Source organism: Pipra filicauda, unplaced genomic scaffold (genome assembly GCF_003945595.2).
Source record: "Pipra filicauda isolate LSUMZ 115617 unplaced genomic scaffold, ASM394559v2 scaffold45_size4122338_pilon, whole genome shotgun sequence".
In the NCBI taxonomy this organism is placed as follows: domain Eukaryota; kingdom Metazoa; phylum Chordata; class Aves; order Passeriformes; family Pipridae; genus Pipra; species Pipra filicauda.
Window position 1 is genome coordinate 3,715,901 of NW_024104598.1, and position 26,079 is coordinate 3,741,979.

The following is a 26,079-nucleotide window of genomic DNA, read 5'->3' on the forward strand; positions in this document are numbered from 1 at the left end:
ATCTGTTTAACCTTGTGGTAATTGTTCTGGAAGACAATGGCATTTTTGAGTCACATTTTATGGCAGCTCAGCACAGTGAGGTGTTCAGTGATTGTCCTGTTGTTAGAAACCAGCTGTCTCAAACAAATGAGGTTTATCACGTTGGCCGTAATGGACTGATTGTTCCTTAAATACGTATCAGTCACAAGGGGAAAAATATTTAATTTTCTCTCATCAGTAACCTTTTCTCCTGGTTTTTTTTGTGTTGTTGTTTTGTTTGTTTGTTTGTTTGTTTTAAAGACTAAAATCCATGGGATTGGATTTGTAAAAATACACGCACCGTGGAATGTGTTGTGTCGGGAGGCAGAATTTCTTAAGCTCAAGATGCCCACAAAGAAGGTGAGTCATGATTTTCCTTTTTCCTCCTGAAGGCTTATTTTAAATATATGCTCACCTCAGAGCACCTTAATGATGTTGAATTTTTTTTTTTCTTCCCACGAGCATTTTAAAAATAATTAACTAATCTGCACCAAAAATGAGAGTCACAAACTTGCCTGGGGTAGCAGGAAGAATAAGGGGAAGGAGGAATGGAAATCAAGAATTTCTGTCCACTACCACTATCTGTACATGATGAGAATGATGTCATCCTCAGCGTGTTTTAAAAGAAGAGGTTGCAGTTGATGATGAAATTTCTGTGTGTGTTTTGGACATTTTTTTCTCACTTGAAGCACCAGATTTCTGAAAATGAACATAAAAATAAGGAATTGTCTTGCTGGGTTTGGTGACTGTTCATGTACATCGTGAGTCACGCTCGCAGGAGTTGGGGGCCACTCTCCCACAAAATAAATTGCCTTTCAGAATATTTGAAATACCATTAAAGAGATGACAGTATATTTTCATCAATTCTAAATCACCCACGATAGATGGCTACCTGTTCAGTGAGCACAGCTTAGAGATGGATTAATATTTAAACACAGACTAAGTGCGTGTCCCAGACTGCAGAGGGAAGTCTATAATGGAGCAAGAGACAGTCTCAAAGCCCAGCATCATTTATGACAACAGTAAAACTGCACTTTTGGTTTGGATTTCATATTAATCCCCATTATTGCCTCACTCGCCACCGATTTTAGTCAGAAGCACAATTAGGTAAAAAAATCTGTTGCCATCCTGTGGTTAAAGCTGCTTTGCCACAAAAGTAAAGTTCAGGTGGATATTTTGTGAGGGGTTTTTTTTGTGTGTAGAAGAGGCCACCTAACCCTGCAGACATTGCCCAGGAGAAGCCACGTGCCTGGCAACACCCTCAGATCCCAAAACCCTTATTTCCAGCTGATCTTCCTGTGGTGGGAGCCCTGCCATGGATCTGCACATAGTTTCTGTGGCTTGGAGAGGGAAACCTATAATCCTCTTTTTTGACCTGCTAACACCACTCCTGCATTTAGTGCTACAGAACTGCAGTTGGCAATACAAGATTTTTTTGGTTCATTTATATGGAAGAGGTGAGACTCCTGAAATACAGCCAGTATTCCCAGGAAAGCCCCCTGGGAGAGTTGTTTTGCAGAGGGGCCCTGTAGCTCCTTTATTTCTTTGTTCCACTGCACACAAAAAATTGTAAAAGCCAGAGGAACCAGTGCCTCAGGAGCCAAATGCTGATTATTTGGAATCAATCACTGGCCAGGTTTTGTCTCAGAGGAAAAGCAATAGGTTTCCCCTGCTTGCCTTGTTTTTTGACTTTCCCATCCATCTCTGTCATCCTGAATGATTTCAAGAAGGTAACCCGTGCTCCTTGATTGTTTGTTGGGATGTACTTATTTAATTGCTGCTTTGTTCCTTACAGTTCACCCTGACTTATGGAAAACCAAAAAACCAATGGAGTTTTACTGTTTTTCCCTTTGCCCCCCTTCAGATGTATCAGATCAACCAGACCCACGGTCTTCTGAAAAAGATTAATTCTGTCATTCAAAAAATAACAGAGCCCATCCAGCCCAAAGTGGCAGAACACAAACCTCAGACGGTGAAGCGCCTCTCCTACCCCTTCTCCAGAGAGAAGCAGCACTTGTAAGTGAAAGCTTTCCCTAAATTTCCACATCAGCAGGTTCCAGCCTCCCTGGTGGCAGCTGAGGCACCAAGAGGTGAATGGGGAAACGAACACCAACACTTCGATAGGGATTACTGCTCCATTTTGCAGCAAATTTACTTTTTTGGGGATTTTTTTTTTTTTGGCTCACTGTTGAGGGCTGAGTCTTTGTAGAGTCACTCTGTGAAATCTCTGTGTGTTTTATCTGCTCTTGTGGCACTATATAACTGTACACTTCAACTGTTAGGCTGCCAAACACGATTTACAGTGTGGTTTGCAATGGTCTCTTTTCCACATAAAATAAAATGCTCAGTAAAATTTGTAGCCAGAGATGTGGGCTGATAAGTTTTTTTAGAGTGATTTCATTTATCTGGTGTGGGCAGATGACACAGGTTCTGCCAAGCCAGGCCTCGCCTTTGAAGCTTTATGAAGTCACTGATGGCTTTGCCATCGATCTCAGATCAGTAGGAACAGCTGTAAATGTGGGTGTAGGAAAAAATCGTAAGGTGGGGTCCAGCCAAAGTTTCTACTGCCCTGGATTGCTTTGCTTTGCTGCTCTTCCTTGGCCAGAGTCCCAGCAGAGTCACTTTGAAGGCTGTGTTTAGGGATGTGCCAGCTGGAACAAATAAGTCTTCACTGTACCTACAGTATTTTTAGTTTTTCATCAAGGGGTGCAGAACACTGATGGAATTGTGTGTGTGAGTTGGGTCAGTCAACGTGTATGACATCTGACACGGTGTTGGACTTGCAGGAAACGTGCTTATTGAGTGTAGGATGTTCCTGCAGTGAAGGAGCCTGGTGGCTCAGAGAAGGTCCAAAAGATGCTCCTGAGCTTGGGTGTGGATGTGCCTTTTGCTGTTTGCCTTTTTCAGGGAGACCAACTGTGTCTTTGCTGAATAAGGGAGGCAGGAGTGGCCTCACGGGGTTTCAGGCACAGAGGAAAATATGGAGATGATTAGGGGAAATTCAAGGCCAGCAGTGGTCAGGAATTCAGCTTCAATGAGCATCAACAGTCTCTTTTGTGGAGAAAATCCCCTAAACATACAAACCCAGTAAAATGTATGAGCAGCCTCTTTAAATTATGGGAGTTGGGCTGGATTTTCTTTTCAACAATGTTTCTACAAGCTGCTCTTTAGTGGTAGCTTTGAGAAACCCCCTGGAGAAATGAAAATATTGAAGGGGTCAACAAGAGCAGGAAATTACTGACTTTTTTTTAACCTAATGGGCTTCCTTCTAATCTTTTAACAGATTTGATTTGTCTGACAAGGATTCCTTCTTTGACAGCAAAACAAGAAGCACTATAGTAAGTACTGAATATAAATAATTTATGGTGGATAGTGCCTTAATTGTTTGTTGTGTTAGCAGCCCCTTTGCCAGCTTTAATACAATGCTTGTTCAAGTTTGCTTTTCTTAACCAAATGCCAGGGTTCTCCTGTGCCATCAGTTATTAAAATTATAAATAAAGCACTTCCACATTTAGCTTATGTGCTGAATAGTGTTTGATGCTAACAGGCTGCTGCTTTTTGGAAAATCATTTGTATCTCCTTTCTAGATCACATTTAATCTGGGACACAGTTTCTTAGTAGAGATATCACCAGAGAGGGATATTTAGATTCTGCCACCAGCTGCCTGCACCCCTATTGACTCATTTACCTTTTTGTAACTATGATGTTGCTCTTTTTGCAAAATACTGGAAAATACCCCAAGAGAATTGTGTCCCAGTGTCTGGGTGTCTGGCTGTCCCAATGGAACAGCCAGGTATTTACAGGGAATATTAGTTACAGTTTGGGAAGAGGGGGGAGTTCTCTAGGATGGTATTAAAAGTGTGGAGGTACATGATTTTTATCTGACTTACAGAGAGTGGGGAAGAAACCACTGAGGGGGGAATTGAACGGGCATCCAGGGCAGCTGGAAGGGACTGTGCCAAGCAGCACTTGCTGCAACACTTTTCAAAGTATAACATGGACTCTTTGCCCCATTCCACTGCCCCTAACTGGTGTGTTGGAATGTGACTGCAGTCCCGCTTTTATCTTGTATTTAACATTAGCCTTGTGGGATGCTGAGTGGTTTCAAAAAGAGCTTATATCACAATTTAGAGCTGCCTTTTATTGCTGAGGTGATAAGGGGTGTGAGATATCTAACTCTGCTTTCCCGCCTTGAAATTCCAGCGTATTCCATAAGGTAGTTCCCCTCTGGCTTGAAGTGCAGTGGTTTGATGTGAGTGCAGGTTATCAGGACAAAGAGAGCTTGGCCAGGGAAGGCAGATGCAGCAGCACAGAAATGGGAAGGAAGAGGACAAACATTGATTTGGTTTGTTTGAGATAAAAACATTTAACTCGAGATTGAAAAAATAAATACCAAAAAGGAATAGATTGTAGGCTTTCTTTTATAAATGTCTAGATCTAAGTACTACTTCCTTGTAAGTAGAAGGAACTTAAGGGAGCAAGTGAAGAGTTAAAATTTGTGATAGCAGGCTGAGCAAGACAGAAAGACAAGATGGCACTGTATGACAAGAGGGTGAGCAAGACTAACTAAAAGGTGGACTGAAACAGTAGCTTGTAGCAGAGGCTGAGAGGAAGAGGAGGGATAGGGTTTTTTTAAACTACTCAAGGAACACTGGACATATATCAGTAATGCTGGTGGTGTGCTGCTTTGTTTTAAATCCCTGTAAAAATCACCCAGCAATGAAGGGCATATTGAATGCTTCCCAACACCATTTTATCCTGTGTTCCTTTCTGTTTGTATTCTTCTTTCTTAAAAGTTCTCTCCTGCCTCCCTCATACGTATTTTTGAACCACAGTGCAAATATTGACCCTTCCGCCTACTGCAGAGTGAGCAGGAATCTAGTCACTACCCGTGAGTCTTTGCTGGATAGAAACTAAGCCCAAGACCTTTTAGTTATTAAAAAAGAAAATAAGAAGAACTTACAAGTGGAAATCTCTCTGTGACAGCCCTTTAACTCAGAGGGGTTACAAGACAGCAGGCAGATGAGCTGTGGGGCTTGCCCCGGGTGCCCTCGCTTGCTCCCTCCGAGTTAGCACATGGATTAGGGAGCCAGGAAACCAGTCCCTGACTCCTTGAACAGGCCAGGCAGTGGGCAGCAGATGCTTTTGCTCCCGATTTTCCTGTGGTGCCTGCTCCCCTGCCAGCCTCGTGCCGGCCGGGTGCCTGCCTTGCCCGGGAGCGGCCGAGAGCTCGACCTCTGGGGCAGCCCGCTGAGCCGTGCAAAGGTTATTTGACAATAAATGCAATAAATCCCAAAATAAATACGTCTGTTTTGCCACTGAGGTCAGGCAGGCTCAGAAATGTTAAGGTCAGCCCGTGTTAGTCCCGTTTGATAAACGGCTGCGTGCTGTGTACACGCCGTGAGACCGAAGCTCTGCTGGAGCCCTTGGACTGCGGCCAACCTGTGCCACCGGAGGCGAAGGAGGAGCTGGTCTGGGTAGAAGAGGGCTCCTGATCTTCAGTCAATGCCTAACACAAGCAAAAATAGCATTTTTGGGTAGATGCAGCCCCGTTTCCCCCAATCAATTCTCTTGGTAGCTGGCTGTTTAGTTAAGCATTTCTCCCTTGCACGGATAACTCGGCGTGGAAAGCCCCAAGCCCCGCTCTCCTGAATGCCGTGACTTTTAGTAAAGAATGATGACTTCATTGACATCTTGGTTTTGCCAATATTGGAGCTGTACACAGAAAGATTGTGCTTTTTCACTGGCAGTGTCTGGAGTAACCCTTTCCTTTCTTTTATTTTGCTCCTGCAGGTCTATGAAATATTGAAAAGGACAACATGTACCAAAGCAAAATATAGCATGGGTAAGGAACTTTATTTAGCTTTAAGATCGATATCATTTTCAGGTATTGAAAACAATTGCACGTTGTAAATGGCTGTGGAGTTTAGGTTCTTCCCCTGCTCTCTAATTTGATGTACGTGGACGTAATTGTTTTATTTGGAAATTTGATTTAATCAGCATAGCTCTTTGACATTTTTTCAAATGTGACTTTGGAGATTCGACTCTAAATTAAATGGTAAGTGAGCATTCAGCCCCTGCAGATGTTACTGAGGTCTTTTGCAGCAGAGCTGGCTGCTGATACAGACCAGTGGATAAGCTGTGCTCTGCCCTGGCTCAGTTTTACCCTCACTGAAATGGATGAGGGTTATCACCACGAATTTCAACAACTGCAGTGAAAGTCTTGGCCCATTCCCTTTAAACGGGAACCTCACATTTTATAGGGGGGGTGTCTTTTCAGTGCCTTGAGTGGAATGGTCTTAACTGATGACTGCCCAAAACGCTGTCCTAAGTGGAACTGGGATTAAACCAGTGGAACAGCCAAGGACTAAGCCTTGCCCTGGAGCTGGCCCTCAAAACAGTTGTTGCAAGTCAGGGGTATGGAGTTTCTACTGCCATGGCCAATAGTTTTAGGACTTCAGCCTTAGGGTTTGTGCTGTAGGAATTAAATTCATAATGCAGGTAAAACATGATTTGCAAATCAGGTCACCTTAAAGATTTGTTGGCAGCTTATCCTGTTCAGCTGTTATAAACTTTATTTTATACATATTTAGGCACGTACTTGACCATGGGACCAAAGTTAACAAATAGTTAATGGTAAATCAAAATAAATAAGCTGGAAGGGTGAATTCCCAAACAAATTTCTATGAGCAAAGTGCATGAACATGGGAGAAAATGTTTGATAACTGTTGAAATCTGTTATAGCGTTTATTTGCTTACAAGCAGTTAAATAAAACAATGAGAACTTGAATTACAGGTAGTTCTGTTCAATATTGACCCATCAGCTGCTTAGAAAGACAGCAAATAATAGAAGAATAACCATGCCAGAAATCATTTCCATGCTTTGGCTTTTGTGTTGAAGTAACAACATACAATGTACAATTGTTGATTCCTTATATACACTAAATTTTGGTGTTCAGCCAGTATTAACAGAAGTGCTGTTCTCTGTAGCCTGGGAAATCCAAATTAATCTGTGACTTTCAGGACCCTTTTCAAGTCTGGTGCTGGATCATTTTCACTGGAAATTACGTCGTTGCACTCTTGAAAGGGGAAGGTCACACAGCTCAGTTTGAATTCTTGCCTTGGAGTTGGTTTCTCACTTGATTTTTTTTTTCCTTTTTTTTTTTTTTTTTTTTTTTTTTTTGGTCCAGAAATGGGAAACACATTAAAGATTAGTTGAATAAGGCAGAGGCTGAAGGATGGTAGAGTGTTAGGATTCCTGGACCGTTCTTCTGCCTAAGACTGGCAAGGCCACACAATATACCTAATAAAAACATCCTTAGGCCAGGCCAGCCCAGCCATGGGCACTCAGCATAACTCAGCCACATCTTTTGTGTTCCAGTGCTGGAATGCTGGGTTACAACCCAGCAAACAGATTTGAGCAAACACAGATAATGCTGCAACATTGCTGCCCAGCAGGAAAAAAGGCAGCTGCCCAGGGAACACTGCGGTCTTTGTTATTTATTTTGAAAATTTGTGAAGATGTGACTCTGTCTTCATTGTTAAATGTAGAGGGGGGGATTATGTAGCTCCTTTTTCAGTCACACGGCCCTAGAAAAATAATTTATCTGCTCACCAGTTGTTTCTGCCAGAACATTTGCAGACAATTCATAGACCTGTATAATCTTAAATAGGGCTTTGAAAATTAATGATACTGCAAGATACTGAGCACTCCTGGAGCTGTTCCTCCAGCAGGTGATTAGTATCTCGAAAATGTTAATGAACTTGAAAAATTCCCCTTTCAAGAGCAATCAGAAATGACTCTGTGAACCTACAGTGTTCATAGTTCATAGTGGCTCATAGTGGTTCCTGGTTCATAGTTGCTGTTCTTTCATGTCCAGTCCCACACTCTTTTCTTAGCAATGAACTGATGGGTGACACGGAGCACACTGTAGCACATCATTTTTCTTTTCTTTTTTTAAAATCCTTTTGAATTCTCCCCAGTGCCAGTGGCCAGATATTTTTTTTTTTCCCCAGTTGCCTTGCACAAAGGCAAGTGCTTGCCTTAGCCCTGATTCAGCTCCCAGAACTGGTTCACTGACTCCCCAAACGGATGACACGACACCTCCAGACATGGTTAATGCACCATGATCAGAAGTTCCTGTATTAATGTCAGCAGAGAATTAGAGGAGTAATGAGCTTCAACCCTTCGAAGTCCAGGTTCCCAACCTTTGGGAATGGTGCAGGGAGCTGCAGTGTTGTGCTCCTCCAGACTTACACGTTTAATTCCTCCTGCCCCACCCATCCTCTTATGGATGAGGGGGATCCCAGCCCTGGGAAGGCAGGATGCCTCACAGCCCCTTGTGCCACGTAAATTTATAGATGAAGCATTAATTGCTTTCAGCCTCATGCATGTTCACTAATAAACGGATGTGTAAACAGGGAAAGGAGAGGGAAGAAAGAAGGAAACTACCCTTTTAAATAAAAGACGAAAATGTGGTAAATATGGTAAGTATTACGCCAAGGTCTTCGCAAAGGCTTTCCCTACAATTTCTCTGATTAATCTGAAATCTCAATTCAAAACTCTGTGTGGGTGATGTGTGTGGATGTGTGTTTCCATGTGCCATCAATTCCAGCCATATCCTCCTTGTGATCCAGCCTTCTGCTACACTTTCAAATCTTCAGGCTTGCCCTTAAATCAAACTGACTTTTCAGAAAATGTAATTTATTTTAATGACTAATTTCAAGTCATTGGCTTCTACTTCTTGATTCTCAAATATATATGACTTCCTCTTGCTCTCTGCAGTTTTCCATTTCATAAAATGAGTCGTGTATAATAACCTATATGATTAAAAATGAAACTACATGGAAAGGAATGAGATGACAGAAAAATCATTATCCGATCAAATGACTGTTATTTTGAGGGAAATCTCCAGGAAGGATGATGAAGTGAGACTGTCTAGCCTTGAAATTATAAATAACTATTATGTCTTTATTTTTCAAGGGATCACCAGTCTGCTTGCCAATGGAGTTTACAGTGCTGCATATCCTCTGCATGATGTAAGTGATCTTGTAATACATTTTACATGTCTGCTGCCTGTCACCAAAAAACCCTTCGGGTGTTACGTGTTAGTGGCATCATCCCAGACAAAAGTGTTTTGGTTCCTGACTTCCTGCTCGCTTGTACCACGACTGCAGGAATTCCTGCAGGTTGTTTCCATTGTTCTGCTCAGTTTTAATGGATTCCCCTACCTCTGTCCTACATTTGGTGATCGTGAGTGGCACTGGAACATAACATTAGAAGAGTTATTTTGGGGGTTTAGCAAATTAAATGCTTCTGTTATTTTCTGCCCTTCTGCTCAGGAGATCCCTGGCATCAGTGCTGGGAAACATATTTATTCCTGGGGCACCAAGGGCTGGTTCCCTCGTTGCCTCCCTGAATCCCCCCTGGCTGCATGGAGGTGTCAGTAGCTGTGTGTCTGTGCCATCGGTTGCCACTGGAGCAAAAACCATAAGCACTTTCTGAAGTAACATATTTCCTGGGACTGGGTGTGACTGCAGACCTTCTAACTGATGAAACCTGCTTTTGGGCAGTTCACTAAGATGTCAAGAGTGTGTTCAACTGTGGTGCTTGTGAAGAGGGTTATTGAGGGCTGAGGAATTTTGGTGACAGTCATACCCAGGCTGCGGGTCCCCGTCCCGCCAGAGGGGCACACAGCTGGATGCTGATGGCATTTTTACTTAGAAGTTCGAGGTGCAGCTAGAACTGACAAACACACACTCAGAAAAGCTCAACAGATGTCAAGGGGACGTGGCAGTCACTCTCTGTGTGAGCATCCGAGGGCTGTCGAGCCTGGTGCCGGTTTTCCGGCCTGGGATGTGAGGATGAAATGTGTCTCCCCAGTTTTCTGCTCCCCACACTCACACTGGTTTCACATGGGACTGGGAGAATTTTGTCTTGGAGTAACCAGGAACAGAACAGCCTCTTTATCTGCCTGATGTTTATCATGAATGTCAGGACCCTCAAACTGCAGCCGTATCGTGTAGAAATCAAGAAAGGCTGAATAAACTTCTCTGCATGTTCTTGCCTCACGTCTTTAGACAGCTACTGATAGTCTTGTATGTAAGTTATTTATTGTCTTAGTTTACTCCTTCATCTTATTTAAAAATAGCTCCAAATTAAAACCTCAAATCTAATCAGCCCTGAGTGTTTGGATCTGGATAGGGATCAGCTCTCTCAGCTGGTTTCTTCTCTTTCAAGTGGACTGAGCTGAACCCCAAATACCATGGCAATACCACATCCTTTCCCCTGACATTTTTAGGCCACCTTTATCACTTATTCATTCCTTTTCCCCCAGTGACAGACACTATTACTCTTTCTTAATGTGCCTGATGACAGAGGACGAAGTGTGCCATGACAAATGGACTCCTAAAATACAGCATTATTTTACAGCTTGCTTTTTCTGGTTTTGATGCATTAAGTGAGTGGGATACAGGGGAATGCAAATGCAGAGCAGTCCTGGGCACAACTCACTGAATGACGCAGATTTTCTCTTTTTTTAAAGGGTGACTATGAAGGTGAAAACGTGGAACCCAATGACAGAAAAGTAAGTTGATACAGAGGGGATTTAACATATTCACAAGAGTCCCAGCCTGAAGAGTCACCTGTTGCAATCTGGATGTTTGCCAAGATTCCACAGAAAATACTGCAAAAAGACACTAAATGCCAAGCAGTAGAAGTACAGAAGTACTTCCCAGCTTTTAAATTTGCCCAAAATGTGGAATGCAGTATAACATGTATAAATAAGCAGCATATATGGTATGTCTAAATAAGGAATATGTATAAAATACCCAGCTTGGTAATGATACGTTTCATGCCACGTTAGTAAGAGTATTGACAGCATTTCTGTGTGACTCCTCCTAAAGTTCAGATGATTTCAGGCCAGCTCTGATGAGAATATGATCAGTCATATTCTGGTATCTGTATCAGATACAAATCCTGCTTCGTTCCATGGCAAGCTCCGGTCTCAGCACTGCAAACTCTGCTGAATTAATTTGCTGCTGATCTGCAGTGTGAGGATCAGAACTGGTGTGGGGGGGGGGGAAGCACCTGAAAACACAAGCATGGAAGTGACTGGGAAAGATAAATATGGAATATTTATCAGGAATAAGAGGTCCCCAGCAAAGCTTTAATGTGGGCTCTTCAGGCAGAAACTGCCCTGTGGATGCACAACGTTTCCTTTCAGTCCATGGTTTAAATTGTGGTTTTGTTGTCTGTATAGTGAAAGACATCAGTTTATTGCAGTAAAACAAGTGGGAATTATTCTAAGGAAATACTTTTCATAAGAAAAAAAAACCAAAACAAATTTTTGCCCTTTGTGGAAATGTTGATTTCTTAAATTCAAAGTGCAGTTACTCCACCCTCCCCATCACACTTCCCTAAAGAAGTCTGGCTTTTGTCTCTGTGTGTCAGACAAAACCTGAAGTAGAGAGGTTACAACCAGTTCTCTCAGGAGGAGCTGCTAAATTTGGGTGTCATGTGGTGGCTTTTAGACCTGAAACTTTGCCTTTCCGGCTTGTTTCGTGGTTTTGTCTCCAAAGAAATGCTCTGGACATGCATTTCTCATAGGAAAAGGAGATCAAAAGACTTTCAGGTTGGACATATAAAAATAGGTACCCAAAATTGACAGTCTGCTGGGCCTTTAAGGTGCAAATGGCTCATCAAAGGACAGTGGATGTTGTCCCCCTCCCTCTATTGATTTGTGTTAAAAATACCACATACCTGTCATTTCATCTTTAAACAACACAACACCCAACCAAAAATAGGATTAAAATCCATATTTTATGGAAGTGTCTGGATTATCTTCTTCACTGCTAGCATTTCAAACCTCACAAATTCACTCATTTCACAAGTTCGTTGTGTGTTTGGAAATGTTTACCTTGGCTTTTGACTTTAAGTTCCCTCAAATAATCTTTCGGTGTCTTTTGGCGTGTTTCTTCTGGTTTCTCGAAGCTTTCTTTAATCTAATCCAGTGCTAAGCTAGGTCTGTGCCTTTTTTTAACAAGAAAATTAAAGATTTGAGGCATAGAAATGAAGTAAATATTTAGGTCTAGTGCGCTGATCTCCTCTAATCACGTCTTTGAAGCTGTGCTTTGAATATCAGGCTGATAAATGTCAGGATAAATGAGATAATTCATTTGTACTTTAGACACAAATTTGGTTTCAAGTTGCACAAAACTAAAACATGGCACTGATGCAAAATCCCTTTAGCTGAGTATTTTCCTGATATGCCTGACAAGCTTAGATCACAGAAAAGGAATCCAATTTACAGCACAGCCTTAGTTGTAAAAAAGAAATTAAAACAGAGTGCACATGGATGTCAAGGTGCCCCAAATCGTTGCTTCCCAGACATAGGCAACGGGCCTTAAACTTATGGAAAATGTGGTTAAAAGAAACCTAAAGCAGAATAAAAACAAAATATACAAGAATGTTTCTGTTTAATAAAGGCCTGCTGTTAGGATTCAGTTTCTGCCTTTACTGTTGTAAGGAAATTAATAAAGATTAATGATTTTGTGTTGCTGAGGGGAAAACCCACAGTCCACCAGTCCACTTAACATTTTTGATGTCACGTTTCTGTAAAAGTTAAGGAGTTGCTTTTTTTTTTTTTTTTTTTTTTTCTTTTAATGACTCGAACCATTTGCCTGAGAAGTACAGCAGCTGAGCTTGGAAAGTCTGTGTTAGTGGTTTGTTTGGCAGGAGAATTCCAAAGCTGCTCTAGAAACAGTTGCTGGCTGCGTGACTTCTCCGTGATAAAAGTGTGAGCGGGAGGAACGGGCACGGGCAGCGGTCAGGCTCTGGTCTGCCCTTCCTTTCCCTGGGGAGATGGAGGAGTTTGATATCTGTCAAGGTTCTCATGATAAAATAGCCTGTGTATTTAGGGAATAACATCCTGTTTGGGCTGTTTACTGTGAACAAAATTCATCATGTTGCCCTCCCTCTGATGATCCTGGTTTAGGTCTCGGTTCCCCTTTGGGTTTCTTGCAAAGCTGCACTGGCTGTGCAGCCCTCACCCCACCCGTGGAGGGTTGTGTAACCAAGCTCTGGCATCTTCTTTTTGTTTCATTACCCCACATTCAATGAAAATAAATACCTCAGCAATAATCAGTTTATGCTCTTACATTTGGGGGGAAGGGGGGAAGCGATTGTGTTGTTGAATTAATAAAAACAGAAGCGACCGTCCAAGGGTCTCCTTGAAATATCAATCCTTGCTCCAGGAGCATTTACCAAGTTTATGTCTCTGGGATGAAGCAGGGAGAGAAGCAGTAAAGGGAGATCTGACCTCACAAGCAGATATAAAGCTGTTCTTCCCCCACAGAGGAGGTGCTGGGTGGCCAGAGAGCCCAGTTCATCTTCTTCAGTCTTTTTTGGATTTCTCGTTCACTCCGTTAGCTGAACAGAATAAATAAAATAATCAGGTCTGAGAAGAACTATTTACATATTTTACAAAATAAAGGATAAGTTGAAGGTCTCAAAGGAACCTGTTTTTGCGAGGGATTTGATTTTTTTAAATCAGTAATGGGGATCATTGTTTTCCTTGGGCCATATCCTAACCAAAAGGAAGAGTGGAAATCGTTGGGTTCTTGTGGCTTAAAGCTGAAAAACATCCTAAATGCAGCCTTCGAGGCACCTCTGCCCAGCATCTCTTGATGGATGCTGAATTATATAGTTTGTATAGCAAAAACAAACCAGTTTATCCTAATTTTTTTTTCTGTCTTCTAAAAGCTCAAAGCATATTCATCTTTCACATCCATTCTACGGAACATAAACCCAGGACTCTGCTGTGGTTATCCATCAGTCCAGTTGCTGAAGAGCCTTTTAATGTACTAGAATTCATCACTGTGTTAGAGCATGCCAAATCAGCACATTTATTTTTTAATACTTAATGCAGACCGAGTGCATTGGCACGTTGTGGGTTGAAACCACAACGGGGTGAGACCAGAAATCTCCCCCCCCCATCCCAGTGTGAGCTCTGCAGTTTGCTGGGGCCAAAGGAGAACACGCTGCTCCTTCAGCTCTCACCTCTCCTTTCTGTTTTGCAGCTCCTGTGTGAGGAGTGGGCGAGCTACGGAGTGTTTTATAAATACCAGCCAATCGACCTGGTGAGGTGAGAGTTGAGCCCTTAAACATCATGTTTCCACGGGGCAGAGGTGAAGCTGTGCAGAGAGGTGCTGATGGGGGTGTCCAGGCGGGGTGTCTGTGCCCTCAGTGCCACCCCAGGGGATTCTGGAGAATGGGAAACTGGGAGAAAAGGAGTTTTTGTGTGAGTTTAGAACGTGCTGGTGCATCCCGCCTAGAGTGAAAGCTTTTTAATTTTGAGTCGATTCTGTTTGCTCATGATGAGACTCTGAAGAAAACAAGGTGCTTTTTTTAAGAGGATTCGCTCACAGAAGATCTAAAGATACCAATTTGCAGAGCAGAAATGTGGGGGGGGGGGGAATGACTAGTTGGGCTGGCTTGTTTTCATGGTGCCTGTATCTCTGGATGAACTCCAAGCATCATGAGAAAGAGAGTCCTCTGAGAAGAAAAAAATTCCCACAGGTCATCAGATCTTACTTTCTCCATGCTTAATCCATCTGTGATTCATAATTTTAGCCACGTTTTATTTTAAGAAATAGGAAACATTTCTCTCTCTCTCTCTCTCTCTCTCTCTCTCTCTCTCATTTCTTTTTTTAAAAATTTATTTCAGAAAATACTTTGGAGAGAAGATTGGGCTATATTTTGCCTGGCTGGGAGTTTATACACAAATGCTCATTCCAGCTTCCATTGTCGGGATTATCGTTTTCCTCTATGGCTGTGCCACTGTGGATGAGAACATACCCAGGTAAAACAAATAAATAAATAGATTCTGTTGCTGGAGGGCACTGGAAACTCAGAGTTATCTTCCTTTAGAAATGTTTAGAAATGCCCCCTACCAAGGGCACAAAAGAGCCCATTTTAATCTCGTTAGCATTTATTGTTAATTTTACATGTGGAGTTTGCATTGATGTGCTACAAATAATTCTTGGCCAGTTGCTCAGGTAGTTGGGGTTTTTTTTCCTAACTGAGATCATTATGTTAAAACAAACCAACAAAATACTGCTAATGATGGGGTTTGGTGCTTCCCAGCACAAAATGCTGAGGGAGGACATTGTGTGACTTAGAGATGCATCGAGCATGTACATCGCTCAAATAAGCAACTGTGATCAGATTAACAAAGTCTTGATGTCCTCCTATTTTTAATCCTTTAGTAAGTTTTGCATTATGATGTTTTTAAAGCCCTCTGATTTTGCATTATTTGCCCTTCATGCATCATCAAGCTGGAGATGCAAATTACATGGTTTGTACAACAACCATGAGCCCTGAATAACAAAGCAGATAATGGATACAGAAAAATAGATATTTTTTTTTTAATTCATTAAGACTGCTTTGTACTGCTTCCAACAGTTAAAGAAAGTCAAAGGGAGGGTCACTGTTGCTATTACACAGATGGAGCACAGAGAAGATAAATTGGTTGAACTCCAGTCTCTTGATACTTGTACCTTATCTATCACTGTAGTTAGAATTTCAGAACAAGAATACGTCAGTTTTATTTTATTCTGTAAGATCCTATAGTAAAAAGGGATCAGCAGCCATGAGGATTTCAGCCCCTGCCACGGTGGAGGTTACAGACAGGACTGCTCTGAGTTCTCTGAGTGGTCTCTGATGGTCCTACAGACCACCAGAGGAGAAAAGACCATCAGAGTGTGAAGAGGGAGCCACACTGGCCATGCTTTTCCCACATCTCGTTGCTTTGTTGCAGTATGGAAATGTGTGACCAGAGGAACAACATCACCATGTGCCCCCTGTGTGACAGAACGTGCAGCTACTGGAAGATGAGCTCTGCTTGTGCGACTGCCCGTGCGAGTCATCTGTTTGATAACCCTGCAACTGTCTTCTTCTCAGTCTTCATGGCTCTCTGGGGTGAGAAGATCTATGCCTTCATGTTAAGTTTTTAATTACTTACAACAGGAAGGAAAAGAAGAGATAAAGCAGTGTATTTATACTCAGGCAGTTAATGATGTAAAGAACGTCTCTTTTTTTCCTTTTTTTTTTTTTTTTCCTTTCCCATGAATCTGCCACGCCCAAATTTATATTCTGGACTGGAGGCTAAAATTCAAAAAGTTACTCAAGCTGAATATCAAATGAAATTGTTAAGCATCTGTCATAAAACTGCTGCGTGGTCTGTCAAAATTTCATTAACAGGATTGCACAGCTTGCCAAAAAAAAAAAAAAAGAAAAAAAAAGTCTTTGCAGAGCCAGCTTCCACTTTAGAACATTACAGAAGAAATGTATTAATGTACTCTGGGGTTGAGGGGAGGGCTCTGGGGGGGGAAGTGTAATGGCCTTTAGCATCTTCAGGACAAAGCAACATTGATTCCCGAGCGTGCTCCGAGATGCAATTAAGTTTATCAGCAGGCAGACCCTGAAGTGGGAACAGTGGCTTTGGAGGTACTTTTCCTGCTGCTGGCTGCCCTCGTGCTTTGAGCACATCACTTAACCTTTCCTGGCTTGTCTCTGGAACTTGGGTAAAGGTATTAACCCTCTCATGAAACCTTTGTGAGAGGGTCTTCAGGAATGGTGATGGAGGGCTCTTCTCATCCCTGCTGGAGGAGGGATGGGGACCCCATCCCCAGGCATGGGCACTGGGGGAGAGGAGTTTTGGTGGCCACATACTCCCAGCATCAGTGAGAGCAGCACAAGATGATGTTTGTCTTCCTGCACACCTTGTGAATTAACATAACCTGGTTTGGATTATATTTCATCTTAATAATATACCCTGAGTTTTTGTTTGTTCTGGGAGCTGCTTTTACATTACCATACACCTGAACAGATTTAAGTGAAATTCTGCATAATTCAATTTCAAGCAGTGTCTTTTTGGCCAAGGTCTCTGTTTGAGATGATAATGTTTTAGATGATGCAATGCTAGGAGCTCATTATCAAGTACCTTAAGGAGAAGGACAAGGACAGAGGGATTTTGGGAACAGTGGGGTGCAGGTTTGGAGGGAAAGCTGGGAAGTGGTGGGGGGAGGTTGAGCTCAGCCAGCTTTGCAGCAGAGAGGAGGGATTGCTGTCTCTCAGATCATCATCTGGCCGTGCAGCATTTAAGGAGAAATGTGATGTACCCCAAAGCAAGATGCAGTGTCAGATTTTAAACAGTCCAATTCTCTCATGCAGAGAGTCAAGTATCAACTTCTGTCTCCCTTATTTACCATTATTGTGAACCCCGCGTGGATCTTTGGATCTTTGGCCCCGTTGTCCAAAAAGTAGCAGTTTGCTTCCCTTTCCATAGCAAACATGGGTCTCTTCATCCATTTTTTTACAGTCTTGGGCAAAGAAGACTGGCAGAAGCCAATTTCTGGGCTCTGTACAAAATCTGAGAGAGTTTTGAAGTGGGATGTGAAGCTCCTCAAGTTCTTTGGAATCAACCTAAAATTTAATTGTGATGCAATACCACGTAAAACAAATGTTGTTGCAGAGAGATCTTTTCCAGTTGGGAAAATAAGAACTTTTTCCACGTAGTTCTGAACTTGTGTTATTGAATTCATGTACAGTTGAAGAGCTGAGGCAGAGGAGACCCAAGTAACCTGCTCAGGACACAGGGCACCCTTAGCACAGCAAGAAAATTAGCCCAAGTTTAGGGGTATTAAGGTGAGCAAACATTAGGCCAGGCTTTCTTTGTATTGTGGTGGTGTTTTAACACTCTGGCAAACTCTGCTCCCACAAGCCTTAAACTGGCTATAGAACCAAAATGAGCCCTGGTCAGAAGTTCAGCGTTAAACATGGACTCTAGCCTAATGCTGTTTGGTATTAAATGGCATTAAAAATGTCAGAGAATCCAGATAAGATCGTCTGGACAGCAACCTTTGGGAATTTTTAAGCTCCATTTACGCTTAACGAGCGCAGATGAAATATGAAAATGCAGGTGCTCCTGGCAGAGCAGTGCTGCATCACTCCCTGGCACCTTCACTGAGGGCTTCTGAAACGAGCTGGCTGTGTTTCAGACAGTCTTTTCATCTTGCCCTGTTGTAAGCCAGTGCCACAGAAGGGTTTCTAGTAGCACGAGGGAACGACATCCCGTTCGTTTTCCGTGTTTCTGGCTGCACGCGGGAGCTGCGGATCCCGGCGTGAGAACTGCTGGGAGAGGGGAGGCAAGTCCAGGACCATGACACAGACCCTCTTAAGGCACAGCCACGGCCATCCTGATTAACAGGAAGCCTGTGGCTTGTGAAGAGGCTCGGTTGTAACTTTTCCATGTGAGAGTTTCTCTTGGAAGGCGAATGAGTGTCACGGCCCCAGCCTGGCTCCAGTCATGAGGGTGTCCTTTCCTCTCTATTCAACTTTCTTACCCTCTCCCTGCCTCTGTTTTTCTCTGGATATGAGTGTTTCTGAGCACATCTGTTAATACTCACTGCAGGAAACTCCCCTGGGAACACCATTTCTTGGTAGACTTGCCTCTTTCATAATCACTTATTTATTATACAACTCTGGTGTATTCCCAGCATCTAAATATGTCCTCTGAGAACTCGCTCGGTCTCAGGGGCAGATAGACTGATATAGACTGGGATCATTCATTGGGACTCAAGAATTGCTGTAATGAGTTTTTTTTCTGTAAGTCTTCTCCATCAAAAAAAAAAAAAAAAAAAAAGGCAGTGTTTGTAGTGATAAAAACCCTCTCTCACAGCCTGCCCACCACCAGCCATGAGTGTTTGGGTTTGGGTGTGATGATTAGAGCCAACCATATTGTTCAGACCTTTAGATGGATGTAATTACATGATATAAAAATGCTTTATCTTGACGTCTTTGAGGGAATAACCCTACCATCAGTTCAAGCTTAGTTAAATCCCTCACGTTTTATACAGATAAAACACAGGCTTGTTTGCACTTATGGATGAAATTATATGCAGATGAAGACCATTAATCACACGTACAAATATTTAAATAAGCTTGGGTGCCTGACTTTCTTAGACCCCTTAAAAATCGCAGGCACCTTTCTACACGAAGCTGTGGGTGCAACAAATGCCCTTTATTTTTTTTTTTTTTAGCTTACCTAGATAAAACATTTGACTCCTGACCCATCAGTATTTCCCAGACAGACGTGACTGTTGAATACAAGAGAACAAAAATGAAGTTGTGTGGTATTACATGTCAAACTGTTGTTTCAGCTGCCACCTTTATGGAACACTGGAAGAGAAAACAGATGCGTCTCAACTACAGGTGGGACCTGACTGGGTTTGAAGAGGAGGAGGTTTGTCCCTTCAGTTCTGACTCTTTCGCTTCCACCGTGGTGTTACCAATAGCTCCTCACCCTGACCTGACAGACTTTGCCTCGTGGGGAACCGTTCTTGGGATGTTTCCATCATTTAGGAGAAAGGAAAATCTCTATAACATGAGCTGTCCGAGGTTTTTTTTGTAGCAAGGGTATGACTAGTACGTCTTGTTGCCGTAGAAACGTAATTGTATAGCCACAAAATGTGATTTTATTTTTTTTTTTTGAAGCGTGTAGTCGGGTCACACCTAGTGTGTAGGCATGGAATATACAGCTCAGAGCTCACTGCTGGGCTGATGTCAGGGTGCCAACAGCTAAGGACCTCATTCATCACACACTGCTGTAAACCAGGAATGAATGTACTGGAGCTGATAAAGTTACAGCACTGTAAAATAAAGCACTGAGAAATTCCTGTTAACTTTAACGATGCAGGATCAAGCCCTGACTTGGAAAATACCTCAGAAAGCACTGCCAGACCTGTGGGCTTTGGGGCATTGGGAGGGACATAATGTGGAGGTGGTGGGTTTTTTTTTTTCATTGACTAAAAAAAAAAATATCCCCAGCCAAGGTCATACTAAATATGCTAAAGAACATAAAGGGGAAAAGGGCTGAATTTGTATGAAAAAAGGTCATCAAAATCAATGGAGGAAAGGAGAAGCTGAAAAGCTGCATCCCACCTTTTTGCTTTTAATTCTGTCACTTTGCAAAAAAAAACAAAGGAGGCACCTTCCTGGAGCAGAACACAGTCCCAGCCACCCACCCCCCCAAGCCTTGCCCTGCTGTTGTTATTAAAAGAACTATGACCTCCCTTGTCATATCTCAAGATGTTCTAAATAGATACACAACAAATACTGCTCACGTGAAACAAAACCCTGCCCAGCTCACTGAGCCTGGCACAGGCATCGTTCCCCTCGCCCCCAAAGTCTTTCTGTTTGAATTATCCCCTCCCTCCCCTTAATATGTTTATCTCCTTCCTTAATATATTTAGGGGCCCTGTGCCAGCAGCCTCTGTGCCGTGTGCTGTGCTGGTTCATACCTGTTTACTGGGGTTTAATAGAGGGATTTATTCCCTGGACACTATTCTGCTCTTTTATTTTTGGCAACTTGTTGTTATCACACATGAAAGTGGAGAGGATTAAGTGTATCTTTCCGATGTCTATCCCCTTCATGTCTGAGTTCACAGCCCCACAGAGCAGCTGCTAATACAGTATATTTTATTCTGTGTTTTGGGTAGTCAGTGCTGGATAATCTGGTCATGTGTTTAGCACCGAATTTAGGCTCCTCCTGCCTCTGATTTGGGGGAAACTTAAGCTGGAATCATGTTGAAGAATCAGGGTTTCAAGTGAAATGTTAAAACCCAAAGTGTCTCATCTTGGGGTGTTTTTAGGGGTGCCTGAAGTTCACACAATACTGACAGTAATGTTACTAAATGCAAAACACGAGTAGACTGATTTCTGCCATCTGCTGTACCTGTGTCTGTTTTATGTAATTTTGAAAATATAAATCCAGTATGATCTGCAACTGTTCAGTAATCAAATTTTTGTTTATTTGTTTTTTTTTCTTGTTTTTCGTGGGTTTTTTCTGGTTTCCTGAAGGAGGCAGTCAAGGTTTGGAAAACATTTTTTTTTTTTTAGATCGCTCCTACCTTTTTTATTCCATGTCTACTGATGAATGCCATCTTTTGATCTCCATTTCTTCTTTTTTGAGCATCAGATTTTCTTTAGATCTCCCACTGGTTGCTTTGCCTTTACACCCTCCCGCTCTCCACTTGTTCAGACTTTTTTCAGCTCCGTTCTGTTTCCCATCCAACGCATAATTTTGAATTCTGACTCTTTTATGAATGCATAATTATTGTGAATCCGTGAATCTTTCTGAATCTTTTGGCTGTCTCTTACCTCCAATTGTTTCCTACACCTTCTCCTTCAATGCACATGGAGAATCTGTGGGTGCTGTCCAAGACAGAATGAGGGGAACGCCCCAACTGACAATTCTCTGGGATCCCAAAGCCAAGTATTTTGCAAACCTACAGCAGAAAATTGTTTCCCTCACGAGCTGAGGATCACTGAAATTACAGTTAATGACATTCAATTTTTATCAAAAATGTAGGTAATTAAAATCCAAGCATCACGTCACTTGGTATGAACTGTGCTGTCTGCAGGTTTTGCTGTGTACCTCATGTATTAAATTTAATCTCTGTAACATTGCACGTGGGTGTCCAGATTGTTCTGCAGTTGCTGCTGTAGAACTGTGAATGATACAGGATTTAACATTTTTTTTAAGTACAGTCAGTTGACATGAATGACATCAAGTAAATTGGGATTCAGTTAGAAAACTCAGAAATTATCAGGAAATCGACCTGCAAACAGTCCATGTGTAGCTGATACAGAAAACAAGTAATTTTGCTTTTTATTGAATGTGACTTGTTTCACAGGATCATCCAAGAGCAGAGTACGAAGCTAAAGTTTTGGAAAAGTCACTGAGGAAAGAACACAAACATAAAGAGGTATGGTAAAAATATTCATTTGTTTCACTTAGAAAAGACTGAAAAAGAAGGTTGTTACAGCAGGCACTGACCCAAGACTAAGGAATAGGTAAAAAATAGAACTATTGCTCAATTGTGTTTAAATTCCAGGAGTCTTCAATCCTAGAGTACTTGGTGTGTGCCAGGGTACAACACCTGATTAAGTCTAGAAATGCTTTTAATGATTAGATTGAGGAGTGTGGCTTGGGGAAACTAATTGAGCCCCATCAAAGGGGTGCTCCTGTCACATTAATAAATCAAGTTTGAGAAAACCGCAACAAAGCATCTTAGTCTGTGCAGTAAAAGTACCTGAAGCCTCTCAGAAGTCCTCTGCCATGCTAGACTTTTTCTGCAAATAAAAACATTACTGAAGAGCACTAACAGCGATTTCCACGCCAAATTCCAGCTTTCAGAATAACTTTCTGCCTTTTAAAAGCACAGCTTCCATTTTGTTCCACCGAACAGCGCAGCGCTCACTTTTGCTTTTAACTTGCTCTTTTTGCACCGTTGTGAGAAAGGTGCTGCCAGTCATCCTGAGAGCAGCTAATCACCCCTGAGAGCAGCTTCCCTGCCCTTTCCCTGAAGGCTGTAATTCTTTCCCTGTGACTGCCTGTTATCAGCAGATTGATTGGAAAAAGCTCCTTTTCTCCCCCATGTACCGGGTTCCACCCTACCAGGAGTTATTCCCCCCCCTTAACTGCAGGAATTTAGCCATTTATGTGCTGTGTTTTTAAGAAGAGAAGTAAAAACTCCAGCTTAAACCAAATCTGTTGGCAGAATTTCCTCTCCTGTATCTGTTGCCAGTGGCACAGTAGCGTGGAGCCATTCCCTAAAGAGGGGTTTTATGACAACCCTATGAAAATACCAACTGCAATAACAACATTTACACAATATACTCTTTAGGGGCAGCATATATAGATTGGGCTGGTGTTAAAACTGAATTTATACTTGAGTACCATTTTCTTAAAAGATGCTGCAGAACTGCCAGTGGTTTGTTCCCATTAATCTGTAGGATGCTCTAAGTGGTTCAGTGCCATGTGCAATACCTTTGTTGCAGCAGATCAAATCCCTTTCAAATCACTTGCAGAAGAGAAAAAATTTGGGTTGCTGCCCTCTTATAGGCTGGGTAAACAATTTTGAATACGGACTCCACTGTATTCTGCTAAAAACCCGTAACATGCTGTACTTTTGAGTATATTAAGAATTCAGGTCTTAAATGTGAAAGACTAATTGAACAATTAATTAATGGTAGCCCCCTAAGAATGAAAGTTGAGCAATTAAGAGGGTTTTGTTTTCTGGGTTTTTTTAACCAGACTATTTATAAATTTTTGGGCTGCGTTCAATTTGGATGTTGCTAATTTGGGAAACGTGAGAAAAGGAGTTTTTTTTTTTCTGAAAGACTTGGTGGTTATCTTTCATTGGGATCTGATGTGTTAAAGTTCAAATTCAACAGTTGTAAGACAACTTGGAAATCTTATCAAAGAAAAAATATGTAAAGCTAAACCAAAATTCCTTATATTATTTTCAAGAGAAATCCAATTAAAAAAAAAATTAAAGGAAAAAGGTTTTGGACATTCTTTATACTTCATAAAAGAAGGGCACAATCCTGTATTAGAAAGGGAATATCCTTTGCAGGATTACCTGAGGTACCCCAAGGATTTGGGGAAAGGATTTGTCTGTTATTGTTGTTGTGTTTTATTAACTTAAAGCTGAAACACAAAGCCTTAAGCAAACTAAAAGAGCGTTCACTTGTGCTCAAGTGCTGTGTCAGCTGAGGCAGTAGAGAGTGTGTAATTAATTGAGCAGTGCTTTGTTAATGCCATATTGCCCGACCCTTTCTTGTTTCCTTTGGCTGCCGCCAGAAGCACCGATATTTTCCAGAAGAGACAGCAAACAAATGGAGACAAAGAGTTAAGACAGTCATGGCTGGGGTGAAATTGGTTCTTTTTATTCAAACTTATGAAGGAACTCAAATTATGAGTAATTATGGAAGACACAAATCAATTTGGTTTTTTTTTTTGGCTGTTGAACCTTTGTTTAAATATTCACATTCAGTTCTGGGTTTCTTCCCCTTCCTCCCCGTGTTTCTTCAGCACCTTTTGGGACGCTGTTCCATGCCTTGGGAATGGCACTGCATGGCTAATCTTAGATTTCCCATCCTGGACTGACTTTGTTTTGCAGTGGAGCATGGGCCACGTGTTGGGAGAGTTGCTTGCACTTCCCCGAGACAACGTGCATGTCATGAAAATAGAATTTGGCTAAAAATTTTGTGTTCATTACAACGTGTGCATTCGTCTCCTGTGATGTTCCTTTTCTTGTTTGGTTTTTTTTTCTGGTGTTTCCAAACAATTCCGGGCATCAAAGTTTGTGAAGGACTCTGGATGAGCAACACTGTTCTAAAGGAATTTTTCAGGGCCAAATTCAGGCAGTGGCTGGTTGACTGGATTTAGGGAGTTCTACAAAGACTTTTTATACACAGAATCACAGAATGGCTTGGGTTGGAAGGGACCTTCAAGACCGTCTCATTCCAACCCCCTGCCATGGGCATGTTAACTCCTGTTGGTGTGACCCATTGAATACCAAGGGGATAGTTAAAAATCACTCATATCCAAGGAATTTGAAGTCTCATACCACACACCAAAAAAGATCTTCCCTGTCAACTCTATAAGTTCACCTTGGAGTTACTCCATATCATACTTAAATCTGTATTTCAAGTGAGCCAGTTATGCAGCTACAAAGCTGCAAATGTTAACTGGGGAGGGAGAGAGGAAGGAGGAGAGTTTTTTCTAGGGGAAGCAAAAGAAAATATTTAACAGTAAGAGAGACCTTACTTCATGCTTTCTGACAGCCTATTTGCATGTTTCCTTCAAAAAAAGTATACAGAAAAAAAAAATCTGGTTTATTTATACTCCCAGTGCAGGCCCTTGACCAGTTTGAACCTGGATCTGGAGTAAACAATTTGCCTGTGTGGAATTGTAGCTGTAAACACTGTGTCTGCATCTTCTGACTGGTTGTGTTTTTGCCAGCCTTTTCTTGCCCCTCTTTGTTTTTGTCACACGTGCAAAATCACACGCTCCTTTTTTTTTTTTTTTTCTTTAAACGTGCCTTTTTTTTTTTGTTTTTCCCTCCTCAAAAAAAAAATTTTAGACAGATAAAGAAAAGCTGACGTGGAAGGACCGTTTTCCAGCCTATCTAACCAATTTTGTTGGCATCATCTTCATGGTAAGCGCCTGAAATTTTTGTTACTGAGTCATTGTGTAGAATAGGAGTGATGGAAACATTAGTGAGACTTTATCAGGTGGAGATGTGGTTCGCAGTGGCTTTTTCCCCACTTGAAAAAAACTCAAGCATTTTATTGTTTCATAATCTAAAATCTTTTCAAGGGCTTGAATTTCTACTTCGCCGTCTCTTCCCAGTAAAGAAAAAAGAATCCTAAATTAGGGCAGGGGAAAATGAGGGCACAGAAATGGAGATTCCCACCACCACTGATGGGACAAAGCCTGTCAGGAGGTGGCCAGGAAGTAGAAAACAGCCCCACTTTAATACCAAACTCTGAAAGAAATGAGGTTGCCAGTTGCAATCATGATGGCAAGGATTTTTAATGCATCAGTCAGGTTTGGAGTTACCCCATCTAACAGGAGAATTGCAAACAGAGCACTTAATTCAAGAAAAAGGTAAAATAATGATGAGAACAGCCCTTCTTCCATTTGCTGATAAAGCATAAGCATTTAAAACAAATGTTGACAGAAATGACAATAACTCAAGATATGGAACAGATTGGCAGGCAGATAAAAAAAAAAAAGCTTAAGCCCTTTCCAAAAGTAGAATTCTCCAGACTAAACTAAAATGATTGGGGGTTTTTTTAGGGGATAGGGATTTTGTTTTGGAGTTGTGTTTTTTTTTAATGTTTGCATTTTTAGAGAATGGAAGTGCAGCAAATCTAATATTCTCAGCCGAAGAATCAGGACCTTATAAGAACCACCTTTTAAAATTATTCCTCCATTTAAACAATGAAAAACTGAGTGAGATTTTACTTTGCCAGGAATTGTGTTGATTTAATCAGGTTTAATTTCAGTTCGTGATTGTGAAAGCACAACAAGCCTGAGTAAGGGATTTGAAGGCTTGTGTTAGAGTTAAGCAGAAATACACCTATTTTTTTTTCAAACATGGCTTTTTTATACTAATAGAGGAAATACCATGTGTATATGCTATTGC

The 26,079-nt window shown here is 41.7% G+C and overlaps 1 protein-coding gene across 2 annotated transcripts in view; it reads left to right on the plus strand.

Annotated features, from left to right (window-relative positions):
* The window catches only part of ANO1 (anoctamin 1), a 79,203-nt gene that overhangs the window by 38,857 nt on the left and 14,267 nt on the right, over nt 1–26,079 (plus strand). Inside the window, exons 4-18 of one of the 2 annotated variants that reach the window (XM_039386034.1) lie at nt 280–378; nt 1,883–2,034; nt 3,302–3,356; nt 5,812–5,863; nt 8,440–8,505; nt 9,002–9,057; nt 10,563–10,604; nt 14,098–14,162; nt 14,745–14,879; nt 15,837–15,997; nt 19,240–19,322; nt 20,939–20,950; nt 21,775–21,846; nt 23,727–23,774; nt 25,012–25,086. In XM_039386034.1, the coding sequence (XP_039241968.1) occupies nt 280–378; nt 1,883–2,034; nt 3,302–3,356; nt 5,812–5,863; nt 8,440–8,505; nt 9,002–9,057; nt 10,563–10,604; nt 14,098–14,162; nt 14,745–14,879; nt 15,837–15,997; nt 19,240–19,322; nt 20,939–20,950; nt 21,775–21,846; nt 23,727–23,774; nt 25,012–25,086 (1,173 nt within the window). The remainder of the gene's footprint in view (nt 1–279; nt 379–1,882; nt 2,035–3,301; nt 3,357–5,811; nt 5,864–8,439; nt 8,506–9,001; nt 9,058–10,562; nt 10,605–14,097; nt 14,163–14,744; nt 14,880–15,836; nt 15,998–19,239; nt 19,323–20,938; nt 20,951–21,774; nt 21,847–23,726; nt 23,775–25,011; nt 25,087–26,079) is intronic. The other variant, XM_027732449.2, reaches the window with a different exon arrangement.